The 26,160-nt window shown below is 45.9% G+C and overlaps 1 protein-coding gene across 6 annotated transcripts in view; it reads right to left on the minus strand.

Moving 5' to 3' along the window:
- MEGF6 (multiple EGF like domains 6) overlaps positions 1–26,160 on the minus strand; it is a 177,255-nt gene that overhangs the window by 50,594 nt on the left and 100,501 nt on the right. For all 6 annotated transcript variants that reach the window (XM_061600698.1, XM_061600697.1, XM_061600700.1 and 3 more), the window contains 5 exons: positions 6,914–7,039; positions 4,051–4,173; positions 3,151–3,273; positions 1,278–1,415; positions 386–508 (listed from right to left, as the gene is read on the minus strand). In XM_061600698.1, the coding sequence (XP_061456682.1) occupies positions 386–508; positions 1,278–1,415; positions 3,151–3,273; positions 4,051–4,173; positions 6,914–7,039 (633 nt within the window). The remainder of the gene's footprint in view (positions 1–385; positions 509–1,277; positions 1,416–3,150; positions 3,274–4,050; positions 4,174–6,913; positions 7,040–26,160) is intronic.

Consider the following 26,160-nt stretch of genomic DNA (forward strand, 5'->3'; position numbering starts at 1 on the left):
TTGGGCAAGTCACAGACTCTCAGCCCAACCTACCTCACAAGGTTGTTGTGGGGATTAAAGGAGGAGGGGGAGAACCACGTTTGTACGTCACCTTGAGCTGCTTGGAGAAAAGGCGAGATAGAAATGCAATAAATAAATAAATATTGGGTGAAAAGTATGAAAATTGTGTATGCATTTTCACACAAACTTTAAAATAAAAATTCGCAAGTATGTGGGGGAATGGGAGCGAAGCAAAGTTAAGACAGAGAACCTGACAAATTCACTCATTCCTAGCCCCACACACAGCACAGCACATGAACTTCTGAATTGCTGCAGAAGCTGAAAATGTTTTGAATCCCACTGAGCTTCTGGTTTGTTTGTTTTTTCCAATGGCACGTCTCCCTACCGTCGCAGCTGCAGCCATCAGTATTGAGTCTGAAGCCCGCGTTGCAAACACACTCGTAGCCCCCTGGGTAATTGTAACAGTCCTGGTGGCAGCAGTGAGCGTAGGCGCCACACTCGTCTGTATCTGGAGAAATGAAGAAAAGAAACAGAAAAGGTTGTCAACTCAGGCCCATCAAGCCAGCGGCTTCTGCAAAGGGAATGTGAGTTTGGAGCAAATTTATTCATTTAGATTTTTAAAATTTATATCCCACTTCCCCCCGTCTTGGTCACCAAACAGCTTACAAGAATAAAACATTGCAATATAATAATAACTATTCTTCTTCTTCACTTTTTCAGAATGGAACTCAAAACAACTTACAAAGCCATCTGAAAAAGTTATTCAAAAGTAAAGGTCAAACACAAAAAAGTTAAAACAATATAACAAGCAGAACTCAAGAGAAACAGTTCAAGAAATAAATAACTCTCAAAGCAATCTAGAAAATATGTCAAATACAGTACAGCACATTAGCCTACAACTGGGAATCATCTTACAAGCCTAGTCAATCATTTAATAAACTGTGGATAGAAATAATTAGATGAAGGTACCTCCTTATGGATTTTATCGGGATTCTTTTATGGGATGAGTCTCAAGAGACTTATTTGACCCCTGGGAATGGTAGCATGTCAGAGTAAACCTATCAAAGTTCATTGACATTACTAACTTGGTCCATTGATTTCAATGAGCCTATTCTGTGTAGGACTCAGTCAAATCCAACCCAATGTGCAGAGAGCTGGATTTGAGAATGGAGGAAAAAAATGAGAATTTGACAGATCCTCCCATTCCTCACTCTATAATACACCCAGCATAGATTCTTTCTTCCCTTAACAAATTACCAGCTCAGTCATTCCATTACCGATGCAAGTTTTCTTGTCTTCGTCCAGCTGATATCCTGAGTTGCAGCTACAGGCGGGTCCAGAGCTGGTGTGATGGCAGAGGTGGGAGCAGCCCCCGTTGTTCGTCTCGCAGCTGTTCACAATTTCCATTTCTATACCTGGAAAAGTTAAGAGAAAGAATGAAACTCCTTACTGACCGACTGTCTGCAGCGAGTTGCATCCAACTTGTTTCTGTTTGACCACAGTCAATAGATGACCCTGGGTGGTATCCAGTTATAATCCAACCCAGAGTAGACCCATTAAAAGTAATGACCCGAAGGCAGTCATCTCCTGCAACTTTAATGGGTCTACTCTGAGTAGGCCTAGCACAGGATACAACCCAGAGTCATCTACTGACTGTGTCCAAGGAGAAGCAACGTTTTGCATAAAATCAACATGTCAGAAAAAACAGAGTTGTATCCAATGGTTGTCCTTCTCCGAGTAGACACATTGAAACTAATGGATGTGACTAATTAACATTCATTTGGACGTCTACTCTGAGTAAAGCTTAGTTGGCTGCAACTCTATTTGCACACATTTACAGTTTCAGCTTTTTTAAAAAAAGATCTTAAAAGTGAAGTTTGAAATTCACAGGTCTGCATTGCCCTTGATTTTCCATTCTTACAATTTTATTTTATTCTTCTTTCATTTATGAATCACTTGCATGTCAAAGGGATATCACCATATACAGTTATTTACTTAGGCTGCAATCTTCTGGTCCTCTGGTAACTCATAAGAACCTTCAGATTGCTATCCTTGGAGAAGGACAGCTGACCGTTGACCTTCATTTTCACCAGAGCAGCTGATGAAGGCAGAAGCTGAAGCATTTTGCAACACAAATTAAACCTCTGGATTCTGTCCAACTAAGCTACTCAGAGTAGACTCACTGACATTAATGGATGTTAAGGTAGTCATGCCTATTAACTTCAAATGGCCCGCAGAGTAGAATTAACATTCGATGCAACCCTCTGTTTTGTTAATCACAGTGAAAATGGAAACGGATTGCTTTCAAGTCAATTCCAACTTATGGCAACCGTACGAATAGGGTTTTCATGGTAAGCGGTATTCAGCAGGGTTTACCTTTGCCTTCCTCTGAGGCTGAGAGGCAGTGACTGGCCCAAGGTCACCCAGGGAGCTTCATGGCTGTGTGGGGATTCGAACCCTGGTCTCCCAGGTCGTAGTCCAGCACCTTAACCACTACGCCACACTGGCTCTCGCCACAGTATCACATATATTATTTCAGCAATTACACTGAATCCAAAAAAGTATCCAGAAAATGCTTCTGTTGAAGTGCCATTTGATGCTTATTTTTTTTAAAAAACACAAATACATATGATAAAAAAGCATATCCCTTAATTTGACAGCCCCCCCTAAAAAAAAGGCAAAACAGCCATGCTCTTATGGTACAACAAAATTTGGCAGTTAGCATTAATAGAAAAACTGACACAAAAGATAAAGATTGCAAAAGGTAGAAAACAGAAGGGCACGTTTGTCACGGAATGGTTGGAGTTTTATTTCCTACATTAATGTGTTTGACAGCAATATAAAGGTCCCCACATCTTTCCACAATCTATGGATTTCGTACAGCTGAATACCTTTTTTTGGTACTGTACCCTTTTTTCTTTGTATCTAAGTGCAGAAAAAATGTATTTTTCAATATAATTTTGTTGATTCTCAAAAAAAAGAAGACATAACAGTCTCAAAGTAATTAACAGACAGATTAAAACTGGGCCAACTATATATTGCCCCTGCGTGCCCTTACTATTGAAATAGTCCCCGAAATGTTATGCTGGCCAGCAAAAGATTCTGCGGCATGCCAGGGGAAAGCCTGACAACGTTGAGATGGGCACTTACGATAACACTGCTTGCCGTCCGCTCCCAGCTCGTATCCTGGATTGCAGGTGCATTTGAAGGAGCCTCGGGTGTTCAAGCAGCCATGCGCACACATGGCTAGCCCTGCTGCACATTCATTTATATCTTGGTGGAGGAAAGGAGTGGAAGAAAAAACAGAGACAAGTGATGTCATGGAGACAGGTTATTAAGATCCCATGCTTTAATTCCCAAACCATCCACGTGCAGAGAGTTGCATTCAATGAATGTTGACTCAAAGCAGACCCATTGAAATGAATGGACCTAAGTCAAACATGCCCCTTAATTCCAATAGGTGAACTCGGAGTCAGCCAGATGTTGGACAGAACCGATTGATTTGTCCTCATTGGACAAATCAGGTCTTTTCAGTGCTGGCTCCCTGGTTGCGGGAGGCCTCCCCGGTGAGGTATGTCTGTCTGCATCATAAGTGACTTTGAGGAGGAATTTGAAAATATTCCTGTTTACCCAGGCCCTTGATGGCTGAAGGAGACCATTCCTAGCAACCCAGAGATCAGTGGGTGAAAGAATTACTGTTACTGCTCTGAGAATGTTTTCACTGGAACAGGCTACCCCTGTCCTAGGGAATCTTTCTCCCAGACCTGCAGCCTTTTGTCTGCCTGCCTGCGGGTTTTTTCCTTAAAATAACAAAACTAGAAAGGATTCTATGAATTGCATAAAATAAACAAGATTTCTTTTGGGGTGGCGGGTCGCCGGCTCTATCTACGACGGCAGATGAAGGCTCATTTATCATCCTCCTAGACCAGACCAAGCAACTAATTATAACATCCATGATGATTAGGACGGCATTTGCAGGGAAGGGGTGGGGAGAGAAAACAGGGCAGCTCCGGAGAGCTCGCGCAAGCACCTCGTGATGCCGCTTCCTACCTTCACACGCTTTGTGATCAGCTGCGAGTCTGTACCCAGGGTGGCATTCGCAATGCGCCACCCCACGGCGGCTCTGGCATCGGTGCATGCAGCCTCCATTCCGGTCGGCACACGCGTTTCGCACTGGGAAGAGAAGGGAGGCTGAAAGTCACTTGGGGACAGTCCAAAAGCAAGCAAGCAAGCAAGCAGTTTGAGGCAGAGCAGGCAGGTGGTCCACAGGTTCAACCCCCGGCATCTCCAGGTAGGGATGAGACAGACTCTTGCCTGAAACCCTGGAGAGTTGCTGTCAGTCACTGCAGGCCAGTGGTTCCCACGTGTTTTCTTCCCTGTGGGCCACTTGAAAAAACTATTAAAATTGCTGAGGGCCTTGGTGGACCACTTAGTGGGTTTTTTCTGCCCGACGGAGCCATTGTAATGCGCTGTGCTAAATGCTGCATGGTTTTCAAGGGCTTCTCTCTTTGCTTCCTTTCTTACATGTTGTCCATCAAATTCAATTCAAAATATAAAAGAAGCAATAAAATCAATATCAATATCTCACGCAAGGGACGTGCCATCTCCCATCTTCAGTCACAAATCCACAGACACTCCACACACCACCTAAATGAAGTTCGTGGACCACCCACAGTCTGGGAACCCCTGTTGTAAACAATCCTGAGTTAGGCGGACCAATGGACTGACTCGGGGTAAAGCAGGTTCCTATACTCCCATTCAAACAGCTCTTCACTGAGAACCATGTGGACTGGTATCTTATTTTACATTTAAGGGAAAGGACCACATCTCAGATTTGGTCCCAGGTTTAATCCCAAATTGAGCTGGGAGAGGCCTGAAATCCTGGAGAGTCGCTATCAGTGTCAACAATACGGAACAGGGGCATACTTGTCTGGGATTGTGGGGGCTTATTGACTCCTTACTTTTTTGGGAGGAGGATCCCAGCCAGGTCCCTGTGTACAAACCAATCATCATGAAAGGGGTGCATGTTAGCCCCTGAGAATCCTTGTCCTTCCACGCTAATTAGAACCAATCAGAGTGAAAGGAGGTGAATCAGCCACAAAGAAGACTCTTCTCAGTAGCTAACACACTGTCTCCACTTTCATGATGACTGGCTCCTAAGGACGCCTGCTGTGGAGACAACACAGTGCAAGAGAGATGAGGGCAAGTGGGGAAGGGGGCGTGGCTGTGAGGGGGCGTGGGGTGAGTCTCAGGAAGGGGCCCTGCACTTTTGAAATCCCCACTGTACCACTGGTACTGAGCTAGATGGACCAGCCAGTCTGACTCAGTTTAAGGACGCTTCCCATGTTCCTTGGGCACGATGCCCTCTGCACACCAACCTCCTCACCCCCTCCTACCCATTCACTGCCCTCTTGACCCATATGACTCCTCCTTGGGTCTCTCCCCAGCCAAGCAATGAGAGTTCTTTGGGAGCTCCAGCAATGGGCATTGGGCCCCTACTGGACCATGAGCCTTGGCCAGGGCCCAGGAATGCCGACCTCTGGCACTGGCCTGGCACTTGCCACAAAACAGAACCCTCTGAATGTAAACTGTTGCTGCTCCTCCCCCCCCCCCCGGAGAGTTTTCAGTCCAGATCTCATAGTTCTTTGTGGGTTTAGGTTAGGCATTGGAAATCTCAAGCCCTCACAGTCTGTTTGGCCCCTGGGACCCTTTCCACACCCACAGCTGTCTCCTCAGGCTTTGCAGCCTCCTGGAACAGGAGCTCTCATGAAAATTCGTCAGCGTTTTAGTGTGTATTTCTTGCAGTGCACACATTATTACAAGCAATTGTCCCTAATCTGCAGACAAACTGGAACAGGTTCAGAGGAGGGCAACAAGAACGATCAGAGGACTGGAAACAAAGCCCTATGAGGGGAGACAGAAAGAACTGGGCATGTTTAGCCTGGAGAAGAGAAGACTGAGAGGAGATATGATAGCACTTTTCAAGTACATGAAAGGTTGTCATACAGAGGAGGGCCGGGATCTCTTCTCGATCGACCCAGAGTGCAGGACACGGAATAATGGGCTCAAGTTGCAGGAAGCCAGATTTCAGTTGAACATCAGGAAAAACTTCCTAACTGTTAGAGCCATATGACAATGGAACCAATGACCTAGAGAAGTAGTGGGCTCTCCGACACTGGAGGCCTTCAAGAGGCAGCTGGACATCCATCTGTCGGGAATGCTTTGGATTCCTGCATTGAGCAGGGGGTTGGACTGGATGGCCTTACAGACCCCTTACAACTCTACTATTCGATGATTCTATTCTAATCTGATGCATTTTTGGTATGTCATTTTGTAAGATTACTTGATCCCTGGCACCTTCAGGCAGGGCAGGGCATGCCCCCTGCTCTGAAACCCTGGAGCACCCCTGCCAACCAGCGTGCTGAGCACGATCTGCCAAGGGCCTGGCTCGTATAAGGGAGCTGCCTACAGTGCTGTTAGGACGGTCCCCCATTCAGTGGCAGAGCAACTGCTTTGCATGCCAAACGTTCCGGGGTTCAGTTCATGGTGTCTCTAGATAAAGCTGCAACCACGGGGAGCTGCTCAGTGGCAGCTGGTGGCCGCATGTCAGTGGGGCAGTGGAATCCATTCCAGGATTTTCTCAAGGAACTGTCCAAGGTGCTGCAACTAGCCTGGCCTTTCGACGAGCCGTCCAAGGTCCCAAACCTATTTCAGCACCTTGGACAACTCCTTGAAAGTTCAGAGCAGATTCCGTTGCCCCACTGACATACAGCCACCGTCCAGCCCCTGGAGCTGCTGCCTGTCAGGGTAGACAATACTGAGCTAGGTGGACCAATGGTCTGATTCAATATAAGACAGCTTCCTATAGTCCCACAATTGTTCCTAGTAGCCCTCCAAAGCTGGGGAGACTCACCCACACAATGCTTCCCATCTTCCTTCAGCTGGTAATTTTGCCGGCACTGACAGCGATGCTGCGAAAGAGTCAGCTGCACACAGTCGTGTTCACACCCGCCGTTGTTGATAGCACAGGTGTTTACAGCTAGGAGAGAAAATGAGAACCGGATTAGTGCAAGGACATGAGGTCCGAGAGGCGAAGCTGCAATGGTACGGGCCAGCAAGACTGTCAGAGGCGGTATAGCTCTGTGTACCCGTTGCAGGGAGTCCCAAGGGAAGAGAGTGCTGTTGCATTCTGCTCCTGCTTGCAGGCTTCCCATAATGGGCATTACAGGACAGGATGCTGGACTTGACAAGCCACTGGCCTGATCCTGCCTCAAGGCTCTTCTTCCATTCTTATTGATTCGATTCCATTTACAAATCGCTTCCCATAAAATATCTCACAGCGATCTCACCGTCAAAAGGATAACATCCATTAAAAAAACCACACAATTCTGCAAGCAATTTCAAATTCAATGCAGACCCATTGCATAAAGGCCTTCCCTTTAAAAGGCTCATTGGGAAATGAAGGCTCTCGGCCAGTGCTGAAAAAATCAATGAGGACAATGTCTGACTGATGTGGACAGAAGGGGAGTTCCAAAGAGTAGGTGCTGCCACACTAGGGGCCCAATCCCTATATTGTACGGAATGGACTTCCTGATAGGATGAATCAGATTGCCGTGATCAACAAGCTATACAGAGCTTGGAAAAGTTACTTTTTCGAACTACAACTCCCATCAGCCCAATCCAGTGGCCATGCTGGCTGGGGATGATGGGAGTTGTAGTTCAAAAAAGTATGAGGGGTGGGACAGTCTGTTCAGCATTCTGGTTCCATGCTGTACAGGGCTTTGTAGACAAGAACCAACACCTTGAATTTAGCTTGGTGGTTAATTGGCAGTGAACTCAACGCCACATTTACACCATACATTTATTGCACTAGTATCCCACTTTCAACAGTCATGGCTTCCCCCCAAAGAAACCATGGGAACTGTCGTTTGTTAAGGGTCCTCAGACCCCTATTCCCCTCACAGACCTGTCATTCCCAGAGTTCCCTGGGAAGAGGAGTTGATTGTTAAACCACTCTAGGAATTGCAGCTCTGTGAGGAGAGCTTTCTACCAAGTCTCAGCAAACTACAGTTCCCAGGATCCTTTGGGGGAAACTATGACTGTTGAAAGTGGCATAATAGTGGAATAAATGTATTGTGAAAAGGTGACCCAGGTCACTGCATTTTGCGCCAGATAGGTGCTATGTCAACAGATACTTTCTTTAAGGGTGTTTGTTAAATTTATAATCTGCCCTTCCCCCCAGAAGGAGCCCAGGACAGCAAAGAAAAACACTAATGGCACTTGGGAAATGGAAATAGACGGCCTTCAAGTCGATCCCGACTTATGGTGCCCCTATGAAGAGGGTTTTCATGGTAAGAGGTATTCAGAGGTGGTTTACCATTGCCTTCCTCTGAGGCTGAGAGGCAGCGACTGGGCCAAATCTTAAAAACAAAAGACTAAAACATATTAAAACAAAACACCTTTAAAAAACATATTAAAACAAAACATCTTAAATACATTTTTTTTTAAAAAAAATAAACACATCTTAAAATAAACACATCTTAGACTGAAGGTGGAGCCTGACACTGATTTTATGCCTTCTGCGTTAAAGTTTACCTTTGTAGTCCCTTTAGTACTACTCCCTATATATATGTATATATGTATGTGTGTATTGTATTTTATGTATTTTAATTTATTTTAATGTTTTTGTGATTTTGTTTACAATTTTATTATGCATGTGTTTGATTTTATTTTTGTAAGCCGCCCTGACTGCCCTATTATAGGGTAGAAAGGCGGGATAGAAACATTTTTAAATAACTAAATGAATGAATGAATGAATAAATAAGCAATTCTAGCACAGACACAGACTGGGATCAAGTCTCTACTTAAAAGGCTTGTTGAAAGAGGGAAGTCTTCAGAAGGTGCCAAAAAGACACCAGAGATGGCGCCTGTTTAATATTTAAGGGGAGGGGATTCCAAAGGGTCAGTGCCGCTACGCTAAAGATCCATTTCCTACATTGTGCAGAATGGACCTGATAAGATTATATCTGCAGGAGGCCCTCACCTGCAGAGCTCAGTGATCAACTGGGTATGTAAGGTATAAGACGGTCTTTCAGGTATCCTGGTCCCAAGCTGTGTAGGGCTTTGTACACCAAAACCAGAACCTCGAACCTGGCCTGGGTGCCTCTGTGACTGCACCAAAGGCAAAAGTGTGTGTATGTGTGAGTGTGGGTGAAAACTAAGCTGGCATCTTTCTCTATGTGCTGTGTGTTAAAAAGGGGGGGAGAAACACTTTGGGGGGCTTACATGGGGCTTTGTACCCCAAAACCGGAACCTTGAACTTGTTCTTGGCTAGAGCTCGTGGCCAAGCCATACTTAGGTTTAGCACTGCAACACAGGTGGGAAAGGGTCCAGGGAGGAACTCGCTGGACGTAGTTCCATTAGGGCGGGGATATGGGGAACCTTTTTCAACCTGAGGGCCGCATTCCCTTCTGGGCAATGTTCCGAGGGCCACCTGTCAATGTTGGGTTGAGCCAGAGGCAAAAGTGGGCTGAGCAACTAATGCAAATTTCACCTTTGTTAAGGAGGCTGGTTTCTACACACACTCACACACCCCTCTCTGTCTGTCATCAAGGCAAGCAACAGACATGAACAGAGTTCAAGGCCACATTCTAGCCAGGCAAAAACATCTGGGGATCGGTGAGGGCTGTGGGCCAGGGGAGAGTTCCAGGGACCATACAGAGGTCTCGAGGGCCAGGTCTTACAGTGTCAGAGCTTGGAAAAGTTACTTTTTTGAACTACAACTCCCATCAGCCCAAGCCAGTGGCCATGCTGGCTGGGGCTGATGGGAGTTGTAGTTCAAAAAAGTAACTTTTTTTTTTTGAGAACCAGGCTGGTGCATCACTGAGCACTGAACACGGCACCCCACATATGGAACTCATCCAAAGAAAAATGCGCTTCTGATATAAAACAGGCCAGTATGCTTTGGATATGTGATTTTGTTTCTTCTCCTTCTGTAAAAGAAATGTTGGACTGTCTTCCTTGGATCGAAATTTCAGCCATGTAGCTTCAGTGACATAATCAAAGGCTAAAACTTGGAACAACCCAACGGAGGGAATCTAACCAACAATTTTCTCTGCACGTTAGAAACTCTCCTCTCCCCGCCAGGTGTCGAGGTTGAAGAACAAGTTTTGTTGAGGTTTTGTTTGAGAAAGGAAGCGGCTGTCCTTGGGTGTGACAGGAGTGTGGGGGGTGTCTCTAAGTGCCCCGACGAGTTCAGACCACGATAAAAACAGCCCAAGCAGTCAATGGCAAATGAAGATGCATTCAAATAATTTTCAGTGAGATAAAGAAGACATGAGAAGTTAATTTTCTGGCTAAAAGCCATGCAGGGGGGGGAAAAAGACGATGGGCAAGCTTTTATACTATCAGTCATGCTTCAAAACACCTTGAAGGAACACAGAGAAGTTTGCCTTTCCACAATTTTCGTAGCCTTGCCTCCTACACAGAACATCGAACAGGCTTATATGAAGTCGGATCACTGGTTTGTTTACACCAGGACTGCAGAAACTATCGGTGGCTAGTCTTCCTTGAAAGTTCAGACTAAAACCCGGAACGGATTCCACTGCCCTGCTGGCATGGCGCCACCAGCCACTATTGGCAGAAACGAAGGCTAGGGGGCCAAATGCGGCCCTCTCTACCTGACCCTAGGGACTCTCCCAAGCCATGCCCTTGCTCAGGCCACACCCTTTCTCCCCAGGCCACACCCCCACTGGCCCCGCTGTGCACCCTCCTCAAGTGTTTTTCGCCTGGCTGTACTTGAACTCAGAGAAGTCCTCTTCCTTGCCTGGATGGAGGGCAGAGAGAGGTGTGTAGAAACTAGCTTATGGTGTAGAGGTGAAATCGACATGCCTTGCTCCGCCCACTTTTGTCTCAGGCCCAGCCCACCCGACTAGATCAGCCACACAGGGCCTTCTCTCAGTCCCACCAATGAAAACAGCTAGGTTGGTGGGGACTAGAGAGAGGGCATTCTCAGTGGCGGCCCCCACTCTCTGGAACTCCCTCCCGTTCCATCTCCGCCATGCCCCTTCCCTGGATACATTTCAACGAGCCTTAAAAACTTGGCTCTTTGGACAGGCCTTCGGGATCTCCGGGGTGGGCTAATTTTTCTATGATTGTTTTAAATTGTTTATTGATTGCCCTACATTGTTTTATACCGCTGCTATTTAAAATGGTTATGGTTGACTGCATTGTATTTTATTCTGTATTTTATATTGTATTGTTGTTCCACCCCAATTTACCCTGATTGGGACTTGGTGGTCTCTGTGGTACCTGTCCCAACCGGGGACTGATCTGGAGGCCTCGCCCATGCAACGTTTGCACTCTACCGCAGAGCTACAGCCTCCGGCCTGAAGGTACGGAGGAAGCTGCCTCAATGCCGAGTTGGACCATTGGTCCATCCAATATTGCCCACACCAGATTTGGGGAACCTTTGGCCCTCCAGACGTTGCTGCACAACTAGTCCCATCACCTCTGACCATTGGCCATGCTCCCTGGGGCTGATGGGAGTTGTAGTCCAGCAACATCTGGAGGATTAAAAGTTCCCCCCTTCTGCTCTTGAAGAACTACAGAAGACAATCCCAAACTGGATGGACTGTGGCTACGACTCTGGATAAGGCAGCTTTTTATGTTCCTGGGCCAGGGGTCACCAATCTTTTTGGGCCAGTGGGCACCATGGGAATTTTGAGAAAGTGCCGTGGGCACCGGTCAGAAAATGGCGGCTGTGGGGGAGTGGCATGGTACGAAACAGCTGGTTCCCCACATGTGGTCGATACCCACCTTCTCTAACCTGGGGCCCCTCCAGATGTTTTGGCCAGCAACTCCCACCAGCCCAGTTAGTTCTGGCGGCTGCTGGTCGGAGTTGTCGTCCAAGAAATCTGGAGGGCACCTGGTTGGGGAAGGCTGCCCTACAATGACACGAACAGCAGGTCTGTGTGGTTTCAAACAGGGATCTTTCCCAGCCCTGCCTGGCACATCGGAAGCAGCTTCATACCGATTCGGACTGTTGGTCCGTCAAGTTCAGGACCATCTAAGGCAGCAGGACTCCAGGGTTTCAGATGGGGGGCATCACCTATCGTTACATTTCATTTTTAATTTGTATACCACCTTTCTACATCACTGCACTCAAGGCGGTTTGCAATCACAGAAATGGCAAAAATATACAGAAGAAGGGAGAGGGCCTTCTCAGTGGTGGCCCCCAAATTATGGAATGATGTCCCTGACCAGGTGTGCCTGGCGCCAACACTGTTATCTTTCCGGCGCCAGGTCAAGACTTCCTCTTCTCCCAGGCATTTTAGTATATATTTTTAAATTGTTTAAAAAAAAATTAAAATTGTGTTTTTAAATTGTTTTGTGTGTGTGTGTTTTAAAATTTGTATATTTGTTTTTATTGTTTTTAATTGCTGTAAACCGCCCAGAGAGCTTCAGCTATGGGGCAGTATATAAATGTAATAAATAAATAAATAAATAATCATTCTATCATACTAGCAAATAACAAAATCATACAAAATAAACAGCAAATGTTACAAAAATACACAATATTACATCTACAAGTGTGGCACCAGTACAAATTACTAATAAATAAAACCCATCATCAATTCCTTCCACTTTTAACATACATACCCTCTCAGGCTCCTGGCTCTCACCCAGGACTCCATCCATCCATCCTGGCTCTCACCCAGAACCCAAACACAACTCACCCCCAGAATCTGGCAACAAAGGAGGGACCTGGGAACTGCTCACATCATCATCCTATCCTATCTGGAGATCCCAGGGACTGAACCTGGAACATCCTGGTGCAAAGCAGATGATCTACCACTGAGCGACACCCCGTCCCCTGAAGATACCTGGAGGTGTCAGGGACTGAACCTGGCATATTCTGCATGTAGACCACAACTACCACTGAACTTCGTTCCTTCCCTGTGAACCAAGGCAGCTTGCTCAAAGCAGAGCAGCTGCCGTGAAAGAATGTCCTTCCGCCCCAAAACATGAGAAATGCCCTGTCTCTTTTACTTCTCTCTCAGGGGCAGTTTATTGATCCCAGCAGAATCATGTGGTAGAGCCCTTCCCGGATTGCGCCACTTCAGGCTGAGGAGAGGGAGTAGTATTTAAATTATCCCCACCATTCAGAACATTCTCCCTGCTCAGAAGGAAAATAGTATGTCAGGGAGAAGCCGAGGCTCCCTGATAGGTTAGCATTCAAAATTTCTGAAGGTTTTTTTTTTCTTTTAAGGTAGCATAAAATACGACTCCCCCTATCTGTAGCTTTAAGTGGGAAAGTCCAGGAAAGGTTTTACCACTTGATCCTGCTGGATGTATACACCGGCCTTTCAGCAGACACACACAAAAAACTCTGGAGACATTTAATTCTCACGGCCTGCAGTCTGGTTTTTTTGTGCGTGAGACTGGCTGACAATATATCTGAGAAAGGAAACGCTGAGTGGGTTTCCATAAACAACTTCTGATGAACGGCAATATTTGGAAGGCATCTGTCTGTCACCCTCCAGCAGATGTGTTCTCTCACCCCTCCCCTCCGGAAAAAAAAAGAGGTGCTTGTGTTTTGGAGAAGGTAAAATGCCACCTCTTTAGAGTCAGGGGCATGGAACCGTTTTCCATCCTGAGGGAAACACTCCCTCCTGGGCAAATTTCCAGGGGCCACATGCCAATGGCAGGCAGGGCCAGAGGAGAAAATGGGCAGAACAACAAAAGTGCATTTTGCTTTTGTACAGTAGGTGACATACAGTGTGGCATAGTGGTTAGAGTGTTGGACTATGACCTGAGAGACCAGGGTTCGAATCCCCACACAGCCATGAAGCTCACTGGGTGACCTTGGGCCAGCCGCTGCTTCCCAGCCTCAGAGGAAGGCAACGGTAAACCCCCTCTGAATACCGCTTACCATGAAAACCCTATTTGTAGGGTCACCATAAATCGGGATCGACTTGAAGGCTGTCCATTTCCATTTGCAGGCTGCATCTGTGTTGGAATTGCTTTTTAATATGTTCTTAAACCTTTTTAAAAATGTTTTCAATCTTAGATGTTTTGAAAGCTTTTTTAAGTAACGTTTTTGAATATGTTTTGTTTTAATGTGTTTTAAAGTTTGTTTTTATCATCTTTTAATGTTTTTAATGTTTTGTTTGCCACCCTGGGCTTCTGCTGGGACGAAGGGTGGGATGTAAACCAAATAATAATAATAATAATTTTCCATTTTTAACAATCAATTCCCCTTCCCAGGGAACTCTGGGAATTATAGCTCTGGGGGGAGATTAGGGGTCTCTTGGCACCCCTAACATGCTACCATTCCCAGGAGACTTTGGGGAAAGCCAGGACTGTTTTTAGTGGGATGATACTGCTTTAAAAGGATAGTTCAGAGGGGGACGCATTGAAATTAACAGATCACTGTATTTATTCATTTCAAAGGACTGACACTGGACACAACCCTGACTGTGTATCATCTTTAACCCAGGGTGCTGAACATGCGACCTTCTGGATGCTGTCGGACTCCAACTCCCATCAGCCCCAGCCGACATAGCCAGTAGTCAGGAACGATGGGAGTTGTAATCTACCAACGTCTGTCGAGACGCCATTTAAATGTATAGCGCAGATGGGACCAAAGTCTTGAACGGGGTCCACTGTCCAGGGCTCTGCTCTTTCAGGAGCATCCATGATCCCCAAACAGCCGCCAGGAGCTGCGAGAGAAGACTTGGCTTCGCGTGCAAGTGAGAAAGCCACAAACATGTACTTATCTTACTGTAAATGGTTCCCCCAGCAAACAAAATAAAACTGCTGCCTGAAATAGCACAGGGCAGTTTGCATCCAGGCATATGCACACACATGCAAGCCCCTGGCAACTATTTGGGGGCCGAAAGGGACTCAACTGGGTCAAGATGTTGTTGTGCAACACGGGAGGTTTTTGGAGCAAAACCTGGAAAAGTGGTTTATGGTTCTTTTACAATCAAAACAAAAAAACAACAGAGAGACAACATTCTGATGGAAAGGGCTCGATATTGGAGAGAACTTGGGCGAGTCTTGGGTTTCATGAGCCTGGTGGTAGCTCTTAAGAAAGAAAAAAATCAGCTCTGTTAAAAAGTTAATAAAAAACATTCAAGGCTTCCATAAATAATGTTGCTGAGGTTTCCTCCTTCCTTCACAAAACAGTTTTAAAAAAAATAATGGCAAAAGCAGGCTTCCCATTTGCCCATCTGGGAGGAAAAACTAGCCAGGTTTAGTAAGTGATCTTCTTAAATCTAAAATAGCATCTCGCAGTATGAAACCGTAAACTGCATTTGAAACCGAAACCACTTCTTGCTATTAAAGAGGATTTCTTTTTGTTTTTCCGAATTAAGTGGGCTGTTCTATGTGCACAAACCTGGAAGCTTCTTGTTTAAAAGGAATGTGAGGATGGCTATGCAGCATATATCTCAAAGCAACATGAAAAAAGGAAATGGACAGCCTTCAAGTCGATCCCGACTTATGGCAACCCAAAGAATAGGGTTTTCTGGGTAAGCGGTATTCACAGGAATATAAGATGCCTTACACTAAGTGACACCATTCGTCTCTCTGTCTAAGTATTTTCTATAGCGACTGCAGGGGTGTAGTTGTCTGCGGTCTTGAGAAGTTCTTAGACCCCTTCCTTTTTTTGGGAGCAGGGTCCTTATGTCTCCAGCATCTTATGAGCCAATCAGTATGAAGGTGGGGTGTTAGCTACTGAGAAGAGTCTTCTCATATGCTTCCTCATCCTTTCCTGCAGATTGGAGCCAATCAGAGTGAAAGGAGGTGAGTCAGCCAGTGAGAAGCCTCTTTTCAGTAGCTAACACTCCACCTTTTCATTCTGATGGGCTCCCAGGGACGTCTGATTGACCAACAGCATTTCAGACAGGGAGTCCTTCTGAGCCCCTGAGATGTCAGGGGTTGAACCCTGTATACAGAGCAGGTGATCTACATCTGAGCTACAATGGAATGCCGTAGCAGCAGAATTTTGCCCTACCTTCCTTCTGCATAGGGCCACCTACACAGCATACATTTAAAGGAATTTAGAGTACATGGCTTCCCCCAAACAAGAAAAACGGTCATTTGCTGTCCCTGGGAACTGTAGTTTGTTAAGGCTGATGGGGAGTGTAGCTCTGTGAGGAGTAAACTACAGTTCCCAGGATTCTTTGGAGGAAGCCATGTGTTTTAAACATATGGTGTGTACACAGCCTAAGTCAGCCTTTCCCAACTAGTGGGCCTCCAGATGTTGTTGGACCACAATCCCCATCTTTCCTGACCATTGGCAATGCTGGCTGAGGCTGATGGGAGTTGTGGTCCAACAACATCTGGCAGCCCACTAGTTGGGAAAGGCTGGCCTAAGTGATGCAACGTGGTACACGACGGTGACTCTTGCAACTAGATGAAACAAATATGCCTGCTATAGTACTTTATCGCCTTCTCAAGACAACCTTTGAGTGACGGGACATTATACCTCATTCTCCTCCCCATCGTCATTCACATTTCAGGCTCCCCTCTGCCCAACTCAGAATGGGCATTTGCAGGTTTGATATTGGTACGGGAAAAGCTCGCAGATTGTGCCTAAGAAAAGCCCTGCTGGGTCGGGCCAAAATCTGGGCTAGTGGCCCATCAGCATCCTGTTCCAACAGTGGCCAATCAGATGTCCCAATGGGAAGCCCAAAAGCAGGGCTTGAGCACTCTCCCCAATCACAAGCCCCAGCAACTGGTCTTCAGAGAGAGGCTGCCTCTGAGAGTGGAGGGAGAAAGCAGTCCCCATGGCTGGTAGTTAATGACAGCCGTGTCCTCCAAGAATCTGTCCACTCTTTTAAAGCCATCCAAGTCGGTGGCCATCATTACATCTCGTGTGGGTGAAGTGAATCCCGCAGTTTAATGCTGTGCTGGCTAAAGAAGTCCTCGTTTTTGTCTAACTGAATCTTCCAACATCCCGCTTCATTTGGATGGCAACGAGTCCTAGGATTATGAGAGAGGGAGAAACATGTCTCCTGATCCACTTTCTCTCGAACAGGTTCAGAGGAGGGCAACAAGCATGATCAGAGGACTGGAAACAAAGCCCTATGAGGAGAGACTGAAAGAACTGGGTGTGTTTAGCCTGGAGAAGAGAAGACTGAGGGGAGATATGATAGAACTCTTCAAGTACATGAAAGGTTGTCACATAGAGGAGGGCCAGGATCTCTTCTCGATTGTCCCAGAGTGCAGGACACGGAATAATGGGCTCAAGTTGCAGGAAGCCAGATTTCGACTGGACAGCAGGAAAAACTTCCTAACTGTTAGAGCCATATGACAATGGAACCAATGACCGAGGGAGGTAGTGGGCTCTCCAACACTGGAGGCCTTCAAGAGGCAGCTGGACAGCCATCTGTCGGGAATGCTTTGATTTGGATTCCTGCATTGAGCAGGGGGTTGGACTGGATGGCCTTATAGGCCCCTTCCAACTCTACCATTCTATGATTCTATGATACACCACGCCTCATTTTACACACCTCTATCATGTCCCTCCTTACTGCAAGCCCTGGTTGAAAACTTTGCTATGTGCCTAACGAGGGCCTGGTACAGCTCAGTTGAGTCAAGGAGCTTCCCTGTTCTTGGTGAGACAAACTGAGGATTTGTACAGCTCTCTTTGCCCCCCTCAAAGCTCAAGAGATCCTCCTGGCTTCCCTTGAGCTCCTCAGAACCTTGAAAATCACTTGCTGGGAGAATTTGCTCCGATTTGTTTTAAGCTGCAGTTCTTCAGGCCTCACACAAATGGCAACACCCCAACTTAAGCTAAACACACATTCTGTGCTTTTGCAGAATCTCGTTTCAAATCCTAAAGCTGGAGAAGGACTTCTCCAGGGAACAGGGCCCAGTTCATCATACCTCTGAACGCTACGAGCCGAGCAAATTCCTATTTTGACCAGAAAATGTTTCACTTTGGCAACACAGTCTGCCCCAATCAGGATGCTGGTTGAGGGCTTTACAGAAGTGTTTCCAGTCGTGCTCTGCCAAAAAATTACCTTCACATTATTTTCCCGCTGACCATTTTCCATTGGCTAATGATAAAAGAAACTGCATTCAAACAATTTCAAGGGAAGAAGAAACTTCAGTGAACTTTTCATGGATAGGACGTGTGGGTTTTGCTGCTGCTGTTGTGCTTGCTTACTTTCAAGGAGGCCGGGGGGGGGGGATCTTGAGTGTCCTTGAATTCTACAAAAATTGTTCTATGCGGTGGTCTGCATTCTGCAGGCTTGCTGATTGCTCACACTTCCTGAAATCCATGTGAGACCTCAGCTGGGCTGTCCTGTAAGCGCGGTAAGGTGGAGAGGCTGCATGTCATCTGCCTGACCAGGGGTGGTTCTTGTTGTTGCTAAAGCGGAGTCTTTCCACTTGTGTTCACGATGGCATCAGGGCGGCTATACACAATCCCGCTTTCGATACTTGTTTCTGCCTGCAAAAGCTGTGGGGCAGACACACTGCTCCATTTCCAATTGCTACGTGTCCTCTAGCTTCCCACAGAAATCCTGTAACTTTTCAACACCTCTCTGCATGCAGGACACGAGGCGAGAGACTCACGGCAAAACCAGTGGCCAGTTCCCATTTTCCTTCTCATGATTTGGCAGGTCAATTTGACCAAAATAAATAGTCTAATCAGTGAGGGATATGGCATGGAATGTGTATTCTCTAGTCTATGCTATCCCTCCTCACTCAACCTCCCTCTCACACGCAGCCTGTACCCAATTCAAAATCCCACAGAAATGCAGCAGCTGCACTCAGAGGAATGTCTGAAAATTAATTACACGTGTGCTGGATTTTTCTCTTTCTCTCTCTCTCTCACTCACACACTTTTCTTTTCTGCTCCCACAATTCCAGCTATCAAATACATTGGAATATATTTGTTCAGACTGATTACACACCACCACAGTCGGTGCAGCCGTAGTTAAAATGCTAACATCAGAGTGACAAAGCCAAACTGCAAAGCTGACTGAGGTCGTCTTCTGGGTGCCCTCGCCTCTGAAGGATAGACAAGAGGTGACTAGAGAGAGGGCACACAGCAGGGGTTGCAAATGTGGTGTCCGCGGGCAGCTGCGTGCTTGCCGATCTGTCCTATGGCACCCACTAAGGATGGGAGAGAAATTTGATTCAGTTCACATTTCCAGCTGAATCTATCTAATGTGCACTTTCTGAAACAATGTAAGAGCCAAAACACAGGCATCCTTAAAGGTTCACATCTGAATTTTGCAAATGCAGGTTGCCAATCAGTTTCCACAAAAATGCAGATGTCAGCGGAAAGTGTGCATAAAAATGAATATATGAATGAAAATAACATAGAAAACGCATTATATGGTGAGGAATGGCTTGCAAAATGTGTACATGAGTCAAGAGTGCCTACAGAATGTGTTTATAAGGAGACATGTGTACTAAAATGCTAGATAATTTTCATTAGGATTTTAAAAAAAAAACACGAATTGCTGCAGAAATGCGGAGAACCACATTTTAGGTTGGAAAAATGAGAAACAGAGCGCAGACACTCGTTCCGTCTCTAGCAAAACGTCTCAACAAACGTCCCCTCAAAAATCCACAGTGCATGAGAGACGGCTTGCTGTTCCAGCTCAGCTCCTCAATGCACTGGGTCAGCCTTTCCTATAAGGAAGATGCCCCCTTTAACGTGACTTTTCACTGGATGCCAGGACTGCACGCACAGCCTCCCATCCGCTCAGAACAGAGAAGGGGTGCTTGTCTCTGGGAGTGATTGGAATGGTGCCTGATGTAGGCACCTTTTTTTAATTGACGGGGGGCTGATGGGAGGCACGCCCACACCATTTTGTGCCCTGGCCTCTTTTTCTGCTCTTTCAGATGAAGGGGCCATTTTGTGATGGGGGCCCACGGCACTTTCTCAAAATTCCAACTGCGCTAAGAAATGTTAGCGACCCTGGCCCAGAAATATAAGAAGCCGCTTTATGCAGAGTCAGACTCTTGGCCCATCCAGCTCAGTAGTGTCTACTCTAACTGACAGAGGTTCTTCCAGAGCAGAAGTGGGAACCTTTGACCCTCCAGATGTTGCTGAACTACAACTCCCATCAGCCCCAGCAAGCATGGCCAACGGTCAGGGAGGTTGGGAGTTGTAGTTCAGCAACATCTGGAGGGCCAAAGGTTCCCCAGACCTGTTCCAGAGCTTTGGATGGAGTTCCTTCCCAGTACCACCTAGAGATGCTGATGGTTGGACCTGGGTCCTTTCGTATGCTTTGTCTTGCTAAGTTGCGTCTCCATCTATTATTTCTTAAAATTGATAGTCGCTTGTCACCTGAAGGTCTCCAAGAGGCTTACAGCATTGCTAAAAACACGAATAAATATACCATATGATAAAAACAAAACAATAAAACAAGCCACAGGAACAAACATCATCATCTCAGTCTAGGAAATGCCTGGGAGGAAAAGGTAAGTCTTTACCTGGCGCTGAAAAGATGTCAATGAAGGCACCAGGTGGACCTCACTGGAGAGAGCATTCCACTGGTGGAGAGTCACACCTGAAAAGGCCCTCTCCCTTGTCACCACCCTCTGAGTCTCCCTCAGAGGGGAGGCCTGGAAAAGGCCCACAGAAGAAGATCTAAAGGTTCGGGGAGGTTCATGCCGGGAGAGGTGTTCCACAAGATATTGGGATCATGAGCCATAAAGAATTATATAAATCATCTGTGAAACTTTTCCTCCAGGGAGGCTCATGTGATCCCTGCACTAGTGCTATTCTGGCACAGGGCAAGACTTTTCATTTATCTGTCCTATTAAATGTTGCTGGAATTAAGCTGCAACCCTAAGCCCACTTTCCTGGGAGCAAGCTCCACTGAACTGAATAGGACTTACTTCTGAGTAGATCTAGTTAGGATTGCGCTGGTGGTTTTTAAATTCCCCCCCAAAAAGCATGGAACTGTAGTTTGTTAAGGGTGTTGGGAATTTGTAGCTCTGGGAGAGGAAAGCCACAGCCCCTATGACTCTTTGGGGGAAATCACATGCTTTACATGTGCATTGGATATGCTTTAAATATGCGGGGTGGATCTGCTTCTACAGTGCATTAAATATATGTTGCGGTTGTGGCCCAATTCTCTTTGATCAGCACAGAATACAGTGTGCGTGTAAGGAGAATATATCCCCTAATAACCCCGCTTGAACCTCACAATTTTTCCGACTGTACATGTCGACTGCAAACCCCGGGCGCTCTGTTTGCATTTACTGCACTGAGCACATTCCAGCTTGGGACAAGTAATAAGAACCAGGAGCCATTCTCTGGCAAGACACATGGCCACATGCGCACATGAGGCACGATGGGGGGTTGGCAGCACCATCAGTTCAGGATGCAGAATTACACATGGCACATGTGGAGAAAGAAAGATCAAACCAATAACACGGAATTTCATTTTAATACATACCACCCACCCCTGTCACTAGAAGGCAGTGCTAAAGTTACGCTAAGGAAACAGGAGGGGGAAAAAAAAGACCAGGAGCCCAGCTTGATCTCATTGTGGGGAAAACTTCATCAAAAAACAGCTTCTGACTGTGTAAGTCTCTTTCGGGACAGACCTTCTCAGTACAGAAATAAAAGAGAACAAGGAAATTCGTTCCCAGTCTTGCTTTAATTACTGCCGCGTTTTCTCCAGAGACAAATGCACACAAAGTTTGTAAGTCCGGGCATTCTTCAAAGCAGCACCTCAGACTGGGGGATAATGAAATATATATTAAAAAAAACCAGAGTTGCAAAGCTGGAGTTGTGAATTCTGGAAACAGCGAGCTGTCTATCCAAAATGATACCCAGATTGTACAGTGGAGGTTGATTGGTTTAGGAACTCTCCCTCTCTCCCCCAGTGACTCAAAGGCAAGGCTGCAGCTCAGTGACAGGACACTTGCTTTACATGGAGAAGGTTGCATATTCAATCTCTGGCCTTTCCAGGTTGGGCTGGGAGAGACTCCTGCCTGAAACCCTTGAGCACCACTGCCTGTCAGTGTAAACAATACTGAGTTACAGGGTCTCCCTCAGTATAAGGCAACTTCCTATGTTCCTTTATACAATAGGTTAGTTTCTACACATTCTCTCTCTCGCACACACACACCCCTCTCTCTCTGTTCTCCATCCAGCCAAGCAAGCTGGGGAGGGGTGTGGCCTGGGGAAAGGGGGTGTGGCTAGGGAGGGGTGTGGCCTGAAGAGAATCCCAGCAGCCAGACAGAGAAGCCTGGAGAGTATTTGGTAAGTTGGTTATTTTGCTACAAATAATGTAGGTTTGGGCAGGAGTCAAACCCCAGCGGAACGGAAACAGCGCTGCATGCGATGACTACAGGGTGGAATGGAAAATGATGCCTTCTTACACCCCTCGAAGGCATAAACAGACTTGAAAGCACAATGGCCTATAACCACGCCAAAGCCATCATGAGCACAAATCATCAGAGCACCCAAGAAAAATGATGTCTGGAGGAGCCCTAGATATCCTCTCCAAGGCCTTTTTGAACACTATGGTTCAATGATTTGGTGTTGTGTCCATTAGCCACTAGAAACATAACTCACGTTAGCACACAGCAACAATGCAGATTTCGGGTGGGTGAGAGTAAAGTCTAATCAACTTTGCTCCGTCTGAGGTCTGTGGTCATGCTTTTGTGCCAACAGGGACAACAGCAAAACTCAATTCCGAGAGCACGACTCCAGAGACACTGTTTGCTTCAGTCAGCTTTTGCAGATGAGCCTGAAAGCTCTTGTGGTTTTTATGGGAACCCGGACACATTTGGATGGATGGCTTGATGCCGACGTCAAACTAGAATCGTTTGTAGGGTCTTTTTTTAAATAAAATAAAATAAACCTTCTTTGTGCTTCAAAATATTTTTGGCAATGCATTTTTTCCCCTCGTTAGTTCTGCCAACTGCTTCCTAAAACAAATCTGTACAAATGATGGTGTCTCAGGTCTAGGGATGGACGGATCTGTCAAGTTCGGTTTCTTCAGTTTCTCATTTTTTCCAGTCTTAAATTCCATTCTTCACATCTCTGCAGCAATTTGTGGATTTTTCTTTTTTTTAAAATCCTCGTGAAAATTCTTCAGCACTCTAGTGTGGGTTTCTCCTAATAAACACACTTTTTTTTTAACTAACGTGCTTGTTTTTGCACGCAATTTCCTATAACACAAAAATGCATTACATGTCATACATTGTATGTATACATTCCTATGTATACTTTCTCCTAGTATATGCATTTCTGTAAACAGTGTTTTGGTTGGAAAATTCGGACAGGTGTGATTTGCTGCCCTGGGCTCCTGCCAGGAGGAAGGGTGGGATATAAATATTATTATTATTATTATTATTATTATTATTTCAAAGGACTATGGTGAAATTGCACCTGATGCAAGCTAGAAGCTCTAAATTTTGGTCAAATGCCAGCATCTTAGGCAGCTCCTTGAAAATTTGGACTAAAACATGGAGCGGATTCACTGCCCCACTGACATGGAGCCACCAGCCGCCAGTGTTCATATGTACACTTTCCCCCGATATATGCATCTGTGGTGCACTTTACTGGATTGGAAAGCTGCAGAATTCAGAGATGTGCAGAATTTCAAAGGATGGTTGCATCTTAGGTTCGCGTGTCGTTTTGTAAAGTGCGACTTTCATATTAAAGAATGTTGCTTTGAAAAAACAAGGAAAAAAATAACCCCGAAAGCCATGTGATTTCAAAGATCAGGCCAGAGCAAATGTGTGTTTCTCTTGGGATAAATATTTACGCAGATGGAGCTCCTTTCATATCTAAGCAGCAACTCAACAGAAAGGAGGCAGAGGTTCACAGGCCCTGAATGGTTGCAGGGTGTTTCCTCCACCCCCACATCTGGCTTGCCTTCTCCCATTGGTCAAAGTTCCCACGTGCTGTAGATCAGTGGCAGAGCATCTGTTTTGCATGCAGAAGGACCCAGGCTCAATCTCTGGCATCTGAAAACAACATCAGAACTGATTCTGAGGAATTCTGAAATTCCTTCAACATTTGCACTTATCCACATTTTGTGACGCAGTTCTCCAACTAAGCCACGTTTGCAGAAATGGCTACATTAGGGGAAAGGGTGAACAGAAATGAATCGGTTAGTGAAAAGAGCACGCAAAAAGGCATTACCCTAGGAGAAATTGCTTGCAGAAAGGCACACATGAGTCATAACTGCCTTCCAAGATGTGTTTAGTAGGAGACACTTGCACTAGAAGGCCGGAGCATTTGAGGATTTTTTTTTTTTTTTTGAAAAATCACAAATTGCTACAGAAATATGAAGAACTGAATTTTCTGGCAGTGATATGAGTTTGGGATCTAATGAAGCATCCAGAACACGGTCTTGTCCTTGTTTATTGGATGAGTTTCAGTCTGTACAGCTTGAGGATGTTGACAAGATCCTTGGACTGGTGTGGGATGAGGCGCGCCTGGCGCCGACGCTACTATCTTTTCGGCGCCAGGTGAAAACCTTTTTATACTCCCAGGTGAAAACCTTTTTATACTCCCAGGCATTTTAAAGTGTGTTTTAATGGTATTTTCATCATTATTTGTATTTTTGGATGTTGTTTGGTTCTTTTATTGTTTGTTTGTTTTGTTTTCTTGATTTATTGTATTTATTGTATTTATATATTGCTTGTTTTTTATCTTTTTGTACACCGCCCAGAGAGCCTTCGGGCTTAGGGCGGTATATAAATTAAATTAAATAAATAAATAATAAATAAATAAAATTTAAGACTGGAAAAATGAGAAACTGAGAGAACCAAAATTGAGAGATCTTTCTATCCTTAGTTGCAATAGAAAGACAGGGAGGGGATGGGAGGGGACCCTGCAGGCACCAAGAAAGGCCTCTGTGGGAGCACGTGTGCCCATGGGCACCATGTTGGCAACCCCTGCTTTAACAGATATGTGCCCCGTGCCCATTTTCTGCCTGACCCCCTACAAATGTATTCAGAACAAGAGGAATCACATGGCCCTTTGCAGAGGAATGAATCGCTTGGAATCGGAAACTGACTACAGCTCATCACCGTGGCTAGAAAACTCTCCAGGGTGGAGAGCATCACTCCCTGTGCTTCAAAACAAACCACTAAGAACAAAGTGACTGTGCAATGAGATGAATCATCCCAGAGAGTAATCACTTTGTGTCTGAAACAGCCTTGACATTCCCCGTGCTTTGCTGGCCTCCCACGCTCATCGGGATCAAATGGAGTCCACGGACCACAGCTTCCTATTCTCAGGTTCGAGAGAAATGAAAGCTGATCTCGGTCAGGAGGTACCAGCCCCAAACCAGGTGCTTGCAAAAGCCAGGCTCAGTTGGGACAGCCCAATACACCGGACGAGCACGTTTAAAACAAAATATAAAGCAGTATGGCCTCTTGCTTTTTTACAAAAAGAATATGCCTTCCTCCTCTCTCTCTTTAGTGGTGAGGTAAGGCACAGGGAGAGGTTTCCTGCCAAGAAGATATACACCTCTGTGGTCTCCACACAAAGGGGGTAAACTGTCTGTGGTGAAATGACAGCTCCAGGTGTACCATAATAAAGGGGCTTTTTTTCCTCTTTCATTTTTTTTAAAAAAGGAAAGATCGAATAGACGGTTGTTTCAGAGCTTTTCTACTACAAAGGCTCGATAAACTGATTGGGATTTTTAGTCCTGGAATTACACAGAGCTTTCTCATGCAAAGTGCACATGGAGGCTTAACAACACACACACACAAAGCAATCGCTCCCCTCTAATAGCAAACTCAGTGCTGAGTGCCAATGGTTTGGGGGGGGGGAGTTAGCCAAATGGGGTCAGCATGTTCGGCAGAGATCCAAGGTTTGCAGCTATAGAAAACATATATAGCTTAAATAAATAAGGCAGCCACTGTGCGCGCGCACGCGTCCAAACAGCCCTATGAGATCTGAGCATGCTCAGTTATCATGGAATGTGGAGTGGCAGTTGGAAAAGAAATCTGGAGAAGGGACGGAATGGAAGAGGGTGTGGCTGGGCTGCCTAGAACCCTGAACCAGAATACTCCTGTTAGGGTGGCAAGAACACCCTGTCACATTTCCTTGCAGGTCCCCCTAGCTTCCATTGTATTTATACACACCTACTGGGGCCCCTTCATAAGACCCTCGGCTGCACCAAACCAGGATAACTAGTATAATCTTTG

This window comes from Rhineura floridana, chromosome 18, assembly GCF_030035675.1.
Source record: "Rhineura floridana isolate rRhiFlo1 chromosome 18, rRhiFlo1.hap2, whole genome shotgun sequence".
NCBI lineage: Eukaryota > Metazoa > Chordata > Lepidosauria > Squamata > Rhineuridae > Rhineura > Rhineura floridana.